At 45.8% G+C, this 14,578-nt stretch overlaps 1 protein-coding gene across 1 annotated transcript in view; it reads right to left on the bottom strand.

The window, feature by feature from the left end:
- Positions 1-2,594: 2,594 nt before the first annotated feature.
- Positions 2,595-14,578, bottom strand: part of PAM16 (presequence translocase associated motor 16) — a 66,757-nt gene continuing 54,773 nt past the window's right edge. The window contains exon 5 of the mRNA XM_085628453.1: positions 2,595-3,283. Within this exon, the coding sequence (XP_085484579.1) occupies positions 3,179-3,283 (105 nt within the window). The 3' untranslated portion in view covers positions 2,595-3,178. The remainder of the gene's footprint in view (positions 3,284-14,578) is intronic.

Raw genomic sequence — 14,578 nt, 5'->3', positions numbered from 1 at the left:
AAATTTGGGCACCCCATAAATGACAAAAAGGTCAGGCTGAAGACTTTCGTGTCGGCTATAACTTCGTGGATGCGGCTCCGGGAACTATGATTGATACCATATTTTTCTCCTTATGCCCTGATCTGGGAGTCATACAGTTCCCCTGAGTGTTTGAGAGACAGCCTATGTGTTCTGCTCAAAGTTACAGGAATAAAAAAATGGAGTGATTTACTGTATGGAAACACCTTAAAATCTTGGGCGGAATTGAGCATTAAGTCTGGTGGAAGCCTGTCCAAGTTCAAATATTTGCAATTAGCCTCACGGAAAGTGCCACACAAAGATGAAATGAAACCCTCAGGAGATATTGAAGCTGCCCTACAATTTGGTGGGATTAAGAAAGAAGTTCCAAAGTGGTACGGACTGATACGTCGAGCGGCAGAACTGCAGCTGCCACCACCTTATATGATCTGGGATAGATGCTTGCCGAGCGGCCAGAAGGAAGCCTTAAGGCAAGTACTCTTTTGCTCTTTGTACAATGTTGTCAGTTCTACTACCCTTAACCCCTTCAGTGCCACGCCCTTTCCCCGCCCTGTGCCGGCCGTTACATTAGCGGGCGGGGTTTATGACGAGCTGGACTCGTCATGGGCACAGCGCAACCGCGGCCCATGACGAGTCCAACTCGTCATGGGCACTGAAGAGGTTAAGAGGAATCAATTGTTTACGTTAGACAGGGCTTACTGGACTCCGTTAAAACTATCGAAAAGCTTCGGGATGTCTGAAAGCTGTTGTAAGAAGTGTAAAATGTCCAGGGCAGATGATCTTTACATGTTCGTTGAATGTCCAGAATTGACAGCATTTTGAGGGAAAGTAAGTTCGTCCATATCTGAATTTATCAACAAGATTAAGGTGAGTGCCTATCTGGTTCTGTTTGGAATAGACCAAGAGCTAGAAGAGGAGCTTAACAGACGGAAGAAAAGGAACTTATTTTCATTTGATAATCATACCGAGGCATGCTATCTGTAAAAGATGGGTAGATCCTAATCATCATCCCCCCCTCCCCCCCCCCCCCCCCCCTCTAGCTACAGGACAGGTTGGCTCAAGTAAAGAAAGTATACTCAATGGATTTAGGGATTCGAAAATGCAAGAGTAAGATACACTTATAGTCCACAGTGGTCAAATGGTTATGAGCTATATACGAAGCAGTCCTATGATTAAAAACACCACTTGCGTGCTCTTTTCCTGCTGGTTGGGACGAGAGCAGTGATCCACGACCCTCTGCGAACAGGAAAGCCCCTCCTTTGTTTCTGCGCCTTGGTGGGTGGCGAGACGTTTGCATGGCTATCTTCGATGCACAGGAATAGCAGGCTTGATGATGGGATTTTTTTTTTAGGAATAAAGAAAAGTGTAGCTAAATGGAAAATGTGTGTGCACAAGGGCAAGAATCTGAACATTTAGTGCTTAGCCATCACAGTACAAAACATTTGCTATTTGCCTCCAAAAATAGGGTCTTGCTTAACAGTTTATACAAGTACACTTAGCAGTGGTAACTGCTTACTGAGAAAACCAACACTAGTCTATCTTTAAAATTTCTGTTTTAAAAGCATTCAACAAAGGACGTAAGATAGTAATCCCTTCAAGACTGTATGCAGGCTTGGCACCTTAATGTTGTCTTTACGAGGCTCACGGGACCTCCTTTTGAGCCTCTTTGTGTCCCCTGCAATTTCTCTCATAGAAGATGGTTTTCCTCGTGGCTATCACCTCCCTTAGGAGAGCAGGTGAACTCTGTGCCGTATCAGTGGATGAGTCCTGTATGTAGGCGCACATAAACCAAGTTGTCCTTAGAACTCACTCTTGTTCCTTCAAATAAGTACTCGCCATTTCATGACAACCAATCCATTGACAAACGCAGCTTTTTTCAGTATACATAGCCAGGAGCAGAAAGAGCGCTATGCACTTTAGACGTTAGAAAAACATAAGGTAATCGGCTCATGAGGAAAACAAAGCAACTCTTCATTACATTTGCACTGCCTAACCTAGGCAACCATACTTTTGAAGCAGGTCTAGTCAGGTGGATTGCTAAAGGTTTCCAAATCTGGTAGGCCAAAGCCAGAGGTTATATTCTGTACCTAGAGCACTTTCCACGCGTAAAAAGATCTATAATGGCATCCTCTGGTAGCATTCCTCTCACAGATGTTTGTAATGCTGCTACGTGGTCCTATACTCACATCCATTAACTATTACAATGGGAAAATCCAAGCCTATCAAGAAGCACAAGTTGGACAAACTACTAAAACCACAGTTCCATCCGTCTCCAGTTTCTGCTTGCAAGCCACTGCAGTAAGGTTGAATACTGCTCCTAATTCTATATACAGCATGTGATCTACAGCAGCACAAGCTGTAGAGGAAATAATTTCTTACCTGCAACAATTGGTTGGCAGCCTGTAGTGCCGCAGAATCACACGCGCCCAGCCCACCTCCTGGTACGAGCGCACTGGGTGACACGTTTTCACAGTTCTCCTTCACTTATTCTATGGATGTAGGTTCCTTACGCAGACCACCGACTTTATAACGCTTCACATCTACACAAATACAACTACCCATTAGGGACTATGTGGCCTTGTACAATATGGATTTTATTGAGGCATCACAAGTTACCTTGAAAATGAAGAAAACCCACTTGCAACGTCAAAGTCAAACGCCAGATTTAGGAGGGCGCACAATTTACGAATCAACAGCACTAAAACCGATTCGTACTGGTATTGTTTTCCTTACCCAGCCTGCTGGATGTACAAAATGATGTATGTCATTAAAAATGATCATCACTCCATGCTCATATCATCACTCCTTGCTCACATGTCCCACTGCTCATGCTTTGGAGTCTCTTTTGTACTCTCCAAAAAGTCAAGTGATGATCAGTATACATGTTTTATTTTGACTCTCACCAATTCCACTCTTGGATTTGCTATATTTTGCCCAGGAAGAAATATAGCTGAAGGATGTTACCATACAAGGTATTTTCTATACAGACATCTTGCACTCTGACAAAGATCCAATGGAATCACAAGTCAACCGGCAAGTCCTCCATAGTCCCCTTCAGCTGACCTGCTAGGATATTCCGCTCATACTTGAGAACAAATACAGTGCATTCATTTCACAGGAGCCTTTATTTACAAGAGAGAGGGGGCAGGGAGAGAAACAATCATGTTTCTGGGGGAGGCTGCTGATGTTGCTTATTCTGTTTTTCCTGCTGATCTGCAAACTGAATCTGAAGCTCCTCTTCCAACCGCTCCTTCGCCCTTACCACCTGGTGAAAAAGAGAAAAGGTCAGCTCGCACTATTTTAATCTCAGGTGAAAAATATACACCCCTTGTTGATACAATCCATACTGTCACAGACCACCAGTCCACAGCAAACTGGACTGCTGGTCTGTGTCTATGTGGGCTGTATCACTAGTGTGATGATTTCACCGTGAAAATCAACAGATCTCTATATAAATGATGGAGGTAAAATCCACCTATTTTGCACAGTGGTCAATATATCGGAGCAGGGTTCTGATGCACAAGACTAAAATAACTATAGGTATGTGTAAAGAAATGATGAGGAGCTCAACTCTTACATGTACAAAAAAAATGTTCTTTTAATTAGCAATGGCAGGACACAAGCAGTTCTTTCCGTAATTATGATATATATTAAATTAGTTACTTACTTGTAACTACAATTTTCCAACATAGGTATCTTTATTATATTTTCACATGCATGAATCATTCTCAGTTGTCGGGCTGTGAATCCCCGGTACATCGAAATAGCAGTATAGAATGTAAAAATATGCAACATACAGTATATTGTATTTATATAGCACTTACTACCCCTAATAAGGCGTCTAAGCTCTTTTCGGCAAGTAGCACACTACTTCGGAATCCAAAGAGGATTATTGATGGATTAGTAGAGGGGAACAGAAGTTAATTTAAGCGGTGGGTATGAGAGTCTGTTAGTTGGATTGAATAGGATAATGGAGGGATAGAAGAGGGAAGAGTCTGAAAGTGTTACCTGGGAGATCATAGTAGTAACATATGGTTTGGGATGAGTCAAAGTAGAGATAGAAAGGGTTCTTTTTGCGAGCTCAAAGTAGAAAAATGAGGTTTGGGGTGAGCTTAGGAGGGATAGAGGAGGGAAGAGTCTAGAAAGGGTTATTTTGGATATCATAGTAGTAGAATGAGGTTTGGTATGAGTCAGAGAGTGGAGGTAGAGGATATATTGAGAACGGTATAGGGTGAGACAGAGTAGTTTTTTGGAGAGAGTCAAAAGTGTTTTTTTTTTCTTCTACAGTAGGAGTAAAGTAATAATTATATAGATATATAATGACATAGAAAGAGTATACAAGTGTAAGAAAGAATATATAGCGATTTAAAGTTGAACTGTATTGTACTTGAAGCTAATTTATTTGTGCATTTTTATAACTTTGCTTTCTAATTTGATCTTTTCCTCAATATTTCAATAGTGAAGCACTTGAAAATAAACTAGTTATGACCATATTTACATATTGTGATAGATTAATAAAATTGAGATCCATAAGCATTTAAATCAAATAACTTAAATAAAAACTATGCAGTGACCTATAAACATGTTAAGCATAAAACATATATATATATTTAACCTATACATTTGTTAAGCAGACCTCAACAATATCTATATATTTTAAAAACCATATTTTTTTAAATTAATTTATTTATTACATTTTATGTAAACAAAAAACACAGGTTGCATATAATATACAATATACCACTAAACGATACTAAGGGAGATGAGAGGGGGAAGAGGCGTACATCATACCCAGCTGCTACAGTGCGACAGCGGCATCCCACAAGAGGTCATGAAATAGTTGAAAAGGTGAAAAACCATAGTTCTTATACATATTTGTACAAAGAATTACATAGATCTAGATACATACATATAATCAAATTTGAATATGCTACTTACCAGTATGCATCTGTTCTTGGCATGTAGGGCTGCTGACATTCATATCTGTGCATAGATCGCCGCCTAGTGTTGGGTCCGGATGTTTGCACGTTGTTGTCCTGGAAGAGTCTTCGAAGTATCACGAGATAGGTGACTCCTCCCCTGGACCACAGTGCGCATGGGCATCCTCTCCATCCTTAGATTGTTTTTCGCCATTGTGGCAGTGATGGAGTATATGCGGTAAGTGATGACCATGCTATACAGTAATTCTGAGAGCTGCAGCTGCTACAGGTGCCGGGGAGGAGGGTGGGCGATATGAATGTCAGCAGCCCTATATGCCAAGAACAGATGCATACTGGTAAGTAGCATATTCAGTTTGAGGCATGTGGGCTGCTGAATTCATATCTGTGCATAGAATATACAGCAGTACCTCCTATTAGCGGCGGCTACCAGTGCCAGCTGCAGCAGTCTGAAAAAGAGTTTTGAGAACAGCCTGTCCTACAGCTGCTTGCTGTTTTGAGTGTACATCTACACAGTGTTTGGTAAATGTATGTATAGTGGACCGTGTGGCTGCTCTACATATTTCATGTAAAGGAATGTTTCCCAGGAAAGCCATGGATGCCCCTAACTTTCTTGTTGAGTGGGCTCGTGGGGGAATCGTTAATGTGCATTTAGCTTTTTGGTAGCAAATTTGAATACATTTAACGATCCATCTGGCTATACCTGCTTTGGAAATGGCGTTGCCCTTGTGTTGTGGAGAAAAGGCAACGAAAAGTTGTTTTGTCTTCCTAAAGACCTTAGTTCTGTCTATATAGTACATGAGGGCTCTCTTTACATCTAGTGTATGGAGCATTCTCTCTGCGACATTCTGTGGATTTTGAAAGAAAACAGGCAGTTCAATAGTTTGATTCATGTGGAACTGCGATATCACCTTGGGCATGAATTTGGGGTTGGTACGTAGTACAACCCTGTTAGCGTGAACCTGTATGAATGGCTCTTGAATGGTTAGTGCCTGGAGTTCACTAACTCTACTTAACGAAGTGATTGCCACTAGGAAAGCTACTTTCCAGGTGAGGAATTGAATCTCACATGAATGGAGAGGTTCGAAGGGTGGACCCATCAGTCTGGTGAGGACCAAATTGAGGTTCCACACCGGTGCTGGTGGGTGTCTTGGGGGAATAACTCGTTTGAGTCCTTCCAAGAAGGCTTTGATGGCAGGCACTCTGAATAAGGAGAGGTGCTGCTTGTTTTGGAGATAGGCTGCTATTGCGGTTAAATGGATACGTATTGAGGTGTATGCCAGATTGCATCGGTATAGGTGTAAGAGGTAACAGATGATATTTTGAATGGATGCGTCTAGCGGGTTAATGTCATTGTTGTTACAATAAATGACAAACCTCTTCCATTTAGCCGCATAGCAAGCTCTGGTAGTGGGTCTTCTGGCCTCCTTGATGATATCCATACAGTCAGGTGGCAGGTTTAGGTAGCTAAACTCTAAGACTTCAGGAGCCAGATTACCAGGTTCAGCTGTTGCGGATCTGGGTGCTGAATTTCGCCATGGTTCTGCGTTAAAAGTGCGGGTTTGAGCCGCAGCCTCTGATGCGGTACCACAGAAAGTTCTAGAAAGGTGGTGTACCATGGTTGGCGCGCCCATGTGGGAGCAACTAGGATGAGTGTCAGAGAGTGTTGTCGCAGTTTGCGTGCCACTAGCGGTATTAATGGCGCTGGGGGAAAAGCGTACGCAAATCTGCCGGACCAGTTCATCCATATCGCATTGCCCTGTGACTGAGGATGTGGGAACCTGGCGGCAAAGCTTTGGCATTTTGCGTTTTCGTTTGTGGCGAATAGGTCTATCTCTGGATGACCCCACTGTTGGAAGTAAGTTGGAGTACTGATGGATGTAGCTCCCACTCGTGCATTTGGTGGCTGTGTCTGCTGAGCAGATCCGCCATCTGGTTGTCCTTGCCTGGGAGGTGTTCCGCCATGAGGAAAATGTTCCTCTGAATGGCCCACTTCCACATGCTCTGAGCCAGATGAGACAACTGTGGAGAGTGTGTTCCTCCCTGCTTCTGTATGTAGTACATGGCAGTCATGTTGTCCGTCCGGATCAACATGACTTTATTGCATAAGTGTACTTTGAATGCCTTCATGGCTAGGAAGATTGCCATCAGTTCCAGGAGGTTGATGTGCATCTTCTTTTGCTGTGTTGTCCATAGTCCCTGCACTGTGTAATTGAGTACATGAGCTCCCCATCCCTGGAGAGAGGCGTCCGCTGTCAGTATTATTTGTGGAACAGGTTCCTGGAACGGTCGGCCCTTGCAAAGGTTTTGTGGATTCCACCAATGCAGAGAGTTGAATGCCCGACCGCTCACCAACACTAGGTCTTTTAATTGCCCGAGAGCCTGATTCCATTGACGTGTTAAGCACTCCTGAAGCGGGCGCATATGTAGTCTCGCGTGCGGAACTATGAAAATGCAGGAGGCCATCATGCCTATCAACTGCATGAACACTCGCGCAGGAAGGGAGTGTTGAGGTTTGAATTTTGAGATCAGCAGTTGCATGCTGTTGATTCTCACTAAATTTGGCTGAGCTGTGGCTGCCAGAGTGTTTATGGTTGCGCTCAGGTACTGTTGTACGTGTGCGGGTTGGAGATGTGATTTTGTGTAATTTAGTGAGAATCCCAGACTGTGAAGAAGGTGAATGGTGTGGGACATGTGGCTGGCATATTGCTGGGCTGACTTTGCTTGAACAAGCCAGTCGTCCAGGTAAGGGTATACATGAATGTGTTGTCTCCGTAAATGTGCAGCCACCGTAGCTAGGCACTTGGTGAAAACCCTGGGTGCTGTTGTCACTGAAGGGAAGAACTTTGAATTGATAGTGATGCCCTTGAATGGTGAACCTGAGATATTTCCTGTGTGACGGGTGTATGGGTATGCGAAAATACGCATCTTTGAGGTCCAGTGTGGCTAGGAAGTCTCCTTGGCTGAGCAGCGGGAAAACCTGCTGTAGGGTGAGCATATGGAAATGCTCTGAGAGAATGTATTGGTTGAGGGGTCTGAGGTCTAGTATAGGTCTGAGCGACCCGTCCTTTTTTGGGATTAAGAAGTAGAGAGAGTACACCCCTGTCCCCTGCTGGTCGGTGGGCACGACCTCTATTGCGCCTTTTTGCAGCATACTTAGCACTTCCTGCTGCAATAATGCCAAGTGCTCTACGGACATAGGACGGTGCTTTGGCGGTATGTTGGGTGGAGTGGAGGTTAATTCGAGGCAGTAGCCATGCTGGATAATGTCCCTGACCCACCTGTCTGTGGTGATGGTTTTCCACGTGGACAGGAACCGCTGGAGTCTCCCCCCGACAGGTGTTATGTGGTCGGGGGGAAGGGAGAGGGCGTCACTGTTTATTTTTGGGTGAGGACCTGGTGTTGCCGTAACCACGTCCTCTGCCCTTGGTGCTGGAGCCACGATAACCACCTCTGTTGGTTTTATCGTAGGTACTATGTGTGCCCCCTTTAGTGTATTGCTGCTGTGACCCCTGGCCTCTAGCTGCTCCTCTATTCCCGGGGCGACGAAAGGAGCCACTACGAAATTGCTGCGTCTGCAGAGCCCCCATTGATTTCGCAGTGTTAGTGTCTTTTTTAATTTTCTCGAGGGTAGTGTCAACTTCAGGGCCGAATAAGTAGTCAGGGTTGACTGGTTGATTCAAGATGTTGTTCTGAATCTCTGGCTTAAAGCCTGAGATTCTCAACTATGCGTGTCGTCTCAACATAACGCTTGTGTTGATTGCCCTTGCTGCTGTGTCGGCTGCATCCAGTGCGCACTTGATGGATGCGTTGGTAAGGAGTTGTCCCTCTCTGATGAGGAGCTCCGCCGCCTCTTTGTATTCGTCTGGCAAATGTTGGAATAGTGACTCTAGTGTGTCGTAGTGGGAACGGTCATAACGGGCTAAGAGTGCCTGTGTGTTTGCAATGCGCCAGATGTTTGCTGCGTGTGCTGCAATCCTTTTGCCAGATGTTTCCAGTACTTTGGACTCCTTGTCTGGGGGAGGAGCATCCCCTGTTGTCTGCGAATGGGCTCGTTTGCGAGCGTTCGCGACTACCATGGAGTCTAAAGGTAACTGACCCCTAATGTACATATGGTCTCCGGGTGCAGGCTTGTATTTTTTTTCAATCCTGGGGTTGAGCACCCGTGCCCTGGTTGTTTCTTTGAAAATGTCTTTGGCAGGTTTGACAACTCCTTTCAACATTGGCAGAGTTTTGACAGTTCTTTCGGAAGAGGCGAAAGTGTCCACCAAGAAGTCTTCTTCGACAGTGTCAGAATGGAGTTCTACTCCATGGTTGGCAGCAGCCAGTTCTATGAGGGCATTGAAGGCAGCAGTGTCCTCTGTGGGAGATGTTTTTGTGCTGTAAAGTTGCGTGTCCTGGGTATCTGGAGCGGTACCTTGGTCTGTAGGGTCATCCCATGCCTGATCTGGGTCTTGGAGATGCTCATTAGGATCGACATCTCCAGGGTAGATGGTATCATCTCCTATATAGTCCTCTACTGCGTCTGTGTCTGAAGGCGTAGGAGAAAAGGACTAGGGATTCTGGTGGGAGGGTTGTAAGCGTTCATGAAGAACTGGTTCCGACCCTGCTGGCAATTTGTGCTTGAGAGGTATTCTGTAGGAGTCCAATCCCCTCTCTGGTGTGATTTTCCGCTTGCGGATGATCAGTTTGCCAGTGTTGGCGTCGATGAAGTGTGGCTGTGAAGGCTCAGAATCGGTGTGTCCAGTAGACAGGGACTGTGTCTGTCGGACACATGTTCGGATCTCGAACATCTTTGGCGCCTTGGACGGCGGAAAGCCAAAAGTGATGTTGGTCGGCGCCAAGGGCGCTTTCGGAGCCTTGTGCGTTTCGGGGCCCGACGTGGATTGGAGGTCTGCCCGTTCCCCGATGCGTTGCAACGATGCCGCGACTTGTTGCACGGAGAACGCCGAAGGCTCTTTGGAACCTTTCGGCACCTTGGAGGTAGGCGTCGACTGTTTTGGAGCCGTGGGGTCATCGATCCGAAGAGAGGTATCGACGGTCGTTGGAGTGGACGACTTTGCGTTCGCCGCAGATGTGGCGGCCATTTTGACTTTAGTGGTCGGGGCCGACGGCTTTGGTGCCAGAGGCCGAGGCGCTTTGTGGGGACCGAGGGCCTTTTTCTTCTGCTCGGCACCGATATCCGCTGCAGTGAGTTCGGCGCCGAAGTCCCTTTTACTGCGTTCGGGGCCGACGGCCTTTGCTGGCGTCGAAGGAGTGGAGGGCTTCGAGGCCTTCGAGCCGATTACATCCAGTTTCACATTTGGTTTCGGTGGAACTGGTGCGACGATTGGTTTCGGTTTCTGTGATGGGAATCCAGTCGTTTTCGGCAATAATGGCTCGTGCGGAATGTTCGAGGCCGGGCCTGAAGGCGGGGCCGAAGAACTTTGAGATTGATCTCGGGTAAGGCCCGGAGGCGATCCCTCGACCTGAGCCTTATGATGACGCACTTTGTCGGCCTCCGTATCGACGGGTGGGCCTAGCTCCTCGCTAGAGCTATCTTCTTCGGCCCCAAAGACCTCATCGTAGTCTCCTACCTCGTCGATGACTTCTTCCCCTTGAAAAAGCACATCGTCTTCGTCTTCCGATCGGGAACCGTGTTCGGAAGCCGGGCTGGAGTCTACTTCCTCCACGCTCTCGGCGTCCTCGTCTTCGGTGCTGAAGATGTTGGCCGGGGCAGGCGCCGATTGCTGCGCTTCCAATCTCGCCACCCGTCGATTGCGGAGAGTCTTCTTCGATCGGAATCGGGCACAGGCCATACATTTCGACTCGTCGTGATCCGGTGAGAGACATTTGTTGCAGACCGGGTGGACGTCGATGTGTGGGTATTTTGCGTGGCATAATGGACACCGTTTGAATGGGGTCCGCGATTCCATCGTCAATGGAAGTTCGATGTTCGGACCGAACGGATCCGAAAAGCTGAAAGAAAGTTCTAAAGAAGCTGCTCGATACCGAACGGGAACAGTACCGACGAAAACTAAAGGCCTTTTGGCCTTAAACTGAATTTTCCTAACTTGAGCTAAGATAAGCGCATCTGAACCCAATGGCGGAAAAAAACAATCTAAGGATGGAGAGGATGCCCATGAGCACTGTGGTTCAGGGGAGGAGTCACCTATCTCGTGATACTTCGAAGACTCTTCCAGGACAATAACGTGCAAACATCCGGACCCAACACTAGGCGGCGATCTATGCACAGATATGAATTCAGCAGCCCACATGCCTCGAACATAAATGTTTACAAACACAAGAATATGCTGTATATTAGTGTTTGAGTATGGTGGTTGTGCATGAAAGAGCCAACTCTTCAGTAGTCTTCTGAAGATGATATCATTATCTGTGGTTCTTATGTTTGGGAGTAAAGAGTTCCATAGTGTGGCTGCTTGAACAGAGAAGGATGAACCACCTAGGTTTTTTCTTGTATGGTGGGGTTTTGAGGCGAGGTGCCAATGTTGAGCAGAGGTTCCTTTGTTGAATGTATTTGGTGATTTTATTACTGATGAAAAGCGGTCCTTTTCCATGTATTGCTTTGTGGGAGATACAAAGCTACTTGAAGGTGGAGCTTCTGGCAACCAGGAACCAATGTAGTGCCCTCAATGCAGGGGAAATGTGGGTTTGTGGCTTTACATGTAGGAGTAGTCTGGCAGCAGAGTTTTGAATCCGTTGTAGTCTTTTCATAGTTGATAAACAATTGTGGTAGAGGCCATTGATGTAATCAAGTTTAGACAGCAAAAGAGATAATAGCTGAGACCTAGCATAGAAATCCAAGGTGGGAGAAGATGTGTTGCAGAGTTTTCTTAGTAATGAAGCTTGATCTTGCTCATTTGTCCAATTGGGCATTCACTGATAACTTGGTGTACATGGTAATTTCAAGGTTTCTTACTTCCTTAGATACTTTAGGAGGTGGATCATCAGGCCAGGCGCAGACTTTTCCAAACGCCCCCTGTATTTCAGTTTTGGAAGTATTGAATTAGAGATGGCTCTAATTCAGAGGTCTTCAAACTTTTGGATGCCGAGACCCCCCTGTCAACATTTTGAGGCGTAAGGACCCCCTCTTGACAAAAATGTCTAAACCTGTTGACTAAATTGCGTGGGATGAAAATGTAAATAAGGTTATGTGATGCCGCGTATTTTGGGATAGCATTGCTTCATTGTTTTGATATTTTTTACACACAGTAACGCTGAGGAAAGATTTCACCCAATCAGTACCCATTTATAACCAACATACAGCAATTATCATCAGAAAGATTTCAAGTCAACCTTTGTGAAGGGCCTTCCACTCTGCAGCAATACGTGCTGCCACATTAGAAGCTCACCTGGCCCTGACCGGAAGAAGCAGGGGTCCCTTAAAACCCTGGCGGTTTTGTGTAGAGTTAAGCCTTTTACCCATGCAGCTTTCCTCTCACCCCCTCCCTTCCATCCCTCTCTCCTCTCCTAACCCCGGATCCCTCTCTCACTTTGCAGGTCATTTTCTTTCACCCCTTTTTACAACTTCTGAACTCTCCCCATTCAACCTCTCACTTCACCTTTAATCACCTCTTGCCATTCTGTCCTTTCACTGCCCTCATCTCTAACAGTCTCTCACATTTATCTCATGGCCTCTCTGGCCCTGTCACCTCCCGTGCCCCTCAGCACTTCTCATTCACCTCGTCTCTTCATTCACATTTTTGTCTATTTGTATCTTACACCTCTCCAGTCCCCCCATTCCTCTTTCACATCTCCCCTTTGTTCTAACAGAAGCCCTCACCTTTGGATCACACTCACTTCTTGCGTGTCCACACTTCTCTTCGGCAATTCACATTTCTCCTCATCCCTGACCTCTTCAATCAAATTCTCTCACTCCCTTGCTGTCCTCTCTCATTTTGGGTGCGGATGCAAGTTCAGAATGGGATGAATGAATGTATGATTACTGATGGGCTTGTTTGAGTGAGTTGCATATTGAGTAGTGAGGGGGACAGGTGAGTGAAGTGTCACATGAGTGCAGGATGAGTAGTGTACTCGTGTGACTGCAGGTTGAGGTATAGTGTGAGCAGGACAAGTGCATTTTGAGAGCAGAGTGATCACTGGGAGTGCAGGGTGAGCGGGTGAATGGTGCAAGTGCATGGTGATCAGTGTGAGTGCATTGTGATCGCTGTGAGTGCAAGGTGAGCGGGTGAATGGTGCAAGTGCATGGTGATCAGTGTGAGTGCATTGTGATCACTGTGAGTGCAGGGTGAGCGTGACAATGAAGGGCGAGAATGAGGAATGAGTTGTCTGAATGCAGGGTGCATTCCCAGACCCATGAAGTAACTCAGCATGTTATTGACGGGGCGTAGACTTTAAGATCTAAGTTAAACTATTGCGGCATTAATCGGGGATCGAGGGTGAAGGAAATAAATAATGTGCTGATCCTGCAACAAACTTCCAGTCCTATGGTTAGGGTTGCCAGCAGATTATTTTGGTGGCCCAGTCGGTACAAAAAAAACCAGTCACCTAAAGCGGTATTTTCAGCGCTTATCTGTGCATACTTCCCAGGGCCGGCTTTAGTGCTGGTGGTGCCCTGTGCGACCATGTTTGTTGGTGCCCCCCACAATGACCACCCCCACCACGGATTCTCTCACTAGCACCCTTTAACAGTGACCAAGTCTCCATAACCCCACACTCTCAGATGCATTGAATTAGTTATATAGTGCCACTCATACCAGTGTAGGGTGTCCGAGCACTTTGCATCACACACACATTACACAGAGACAATCAATCATAAGTGTGTAAATCAGTGTATAGGAAATGTTACATAAGCCAAAGGACTAAAAGTATAGGAGTCACATGTCATCCATACTGGTAGGCAGTATAGTTCAAGAGTGCTTGGTGTGGAGAAGCACAAACTCAGAAAAAGAAACAGCATAGTTGGGAGTTTCCTTTAATAATAAGAATCGATTTCTAGCCAAATTAACCCTTTTTGCAACATTAATCAATGGTCTAATAATGTATTCTTTGTAGTGTGCATGCTGTTCTAGGATGAAAGTTAATAGCTCACTATTCTCTATTAGGACTTTAAGTTATAAATTGCAAGTAACAAAAGGATGTCTCTTTTGAAAGCAGTAACCTGCTGATCTCTTCACATCATACGCACTCTGTAATCTACTTGGTACACGTTCTTTGCAGCAGGCATATTAACCCTCTGCACTAACATCACCCAAGTCAAAACCTCAACTATACAACATTCTGATCTCTCTCCAGGAAGATAATTAATCACACCAGTTATCTTGACATTTATGTGAGGCCTGGTAATTGCCGGGGAAAGAAACGCTGCAGCAGGTGCTTCAAAAGCACAATAAACTTTCACACACACGGCGCCCCCAGGAAGCCAACTTTGTATTCCTTTCCATGAAATGCATTCTCACACTACGGCAGTGAATGTAAAATCCAAATGTAAGGAACCGGCACAGTGGGGACCCAGGGGGTACTGGAACCAGCAAAAAAACCTAAGCCTCTGTAAGCAGTTTCCAAAGGCATGTTAAATGGTCTTTAAAGACCTGTGAAAAACACGGGGGTGCCGGAGATAGAAATCCAGACACTGCCCAGCTGAGCCCCCAGCAGCTCAAGTT

Source organism: Triturus cristatus, chromosome 10 (genome assembly GCF_964204655.1).
Source record: "Triturus cristatus chromosome 10, aTriCri1.1, whole genome shotgun sequence".
Taxonomy (NCBI): Eukaryota; Metazoa; Chordata; class Amphibia; order Caudata; family Salamandridae; genus Triturus; species Triturus cristatus.
Note: the sequence above shows the minus strand (reverse complement) of the source record. Positions and strands in the feature narration are given on the sequence as shown.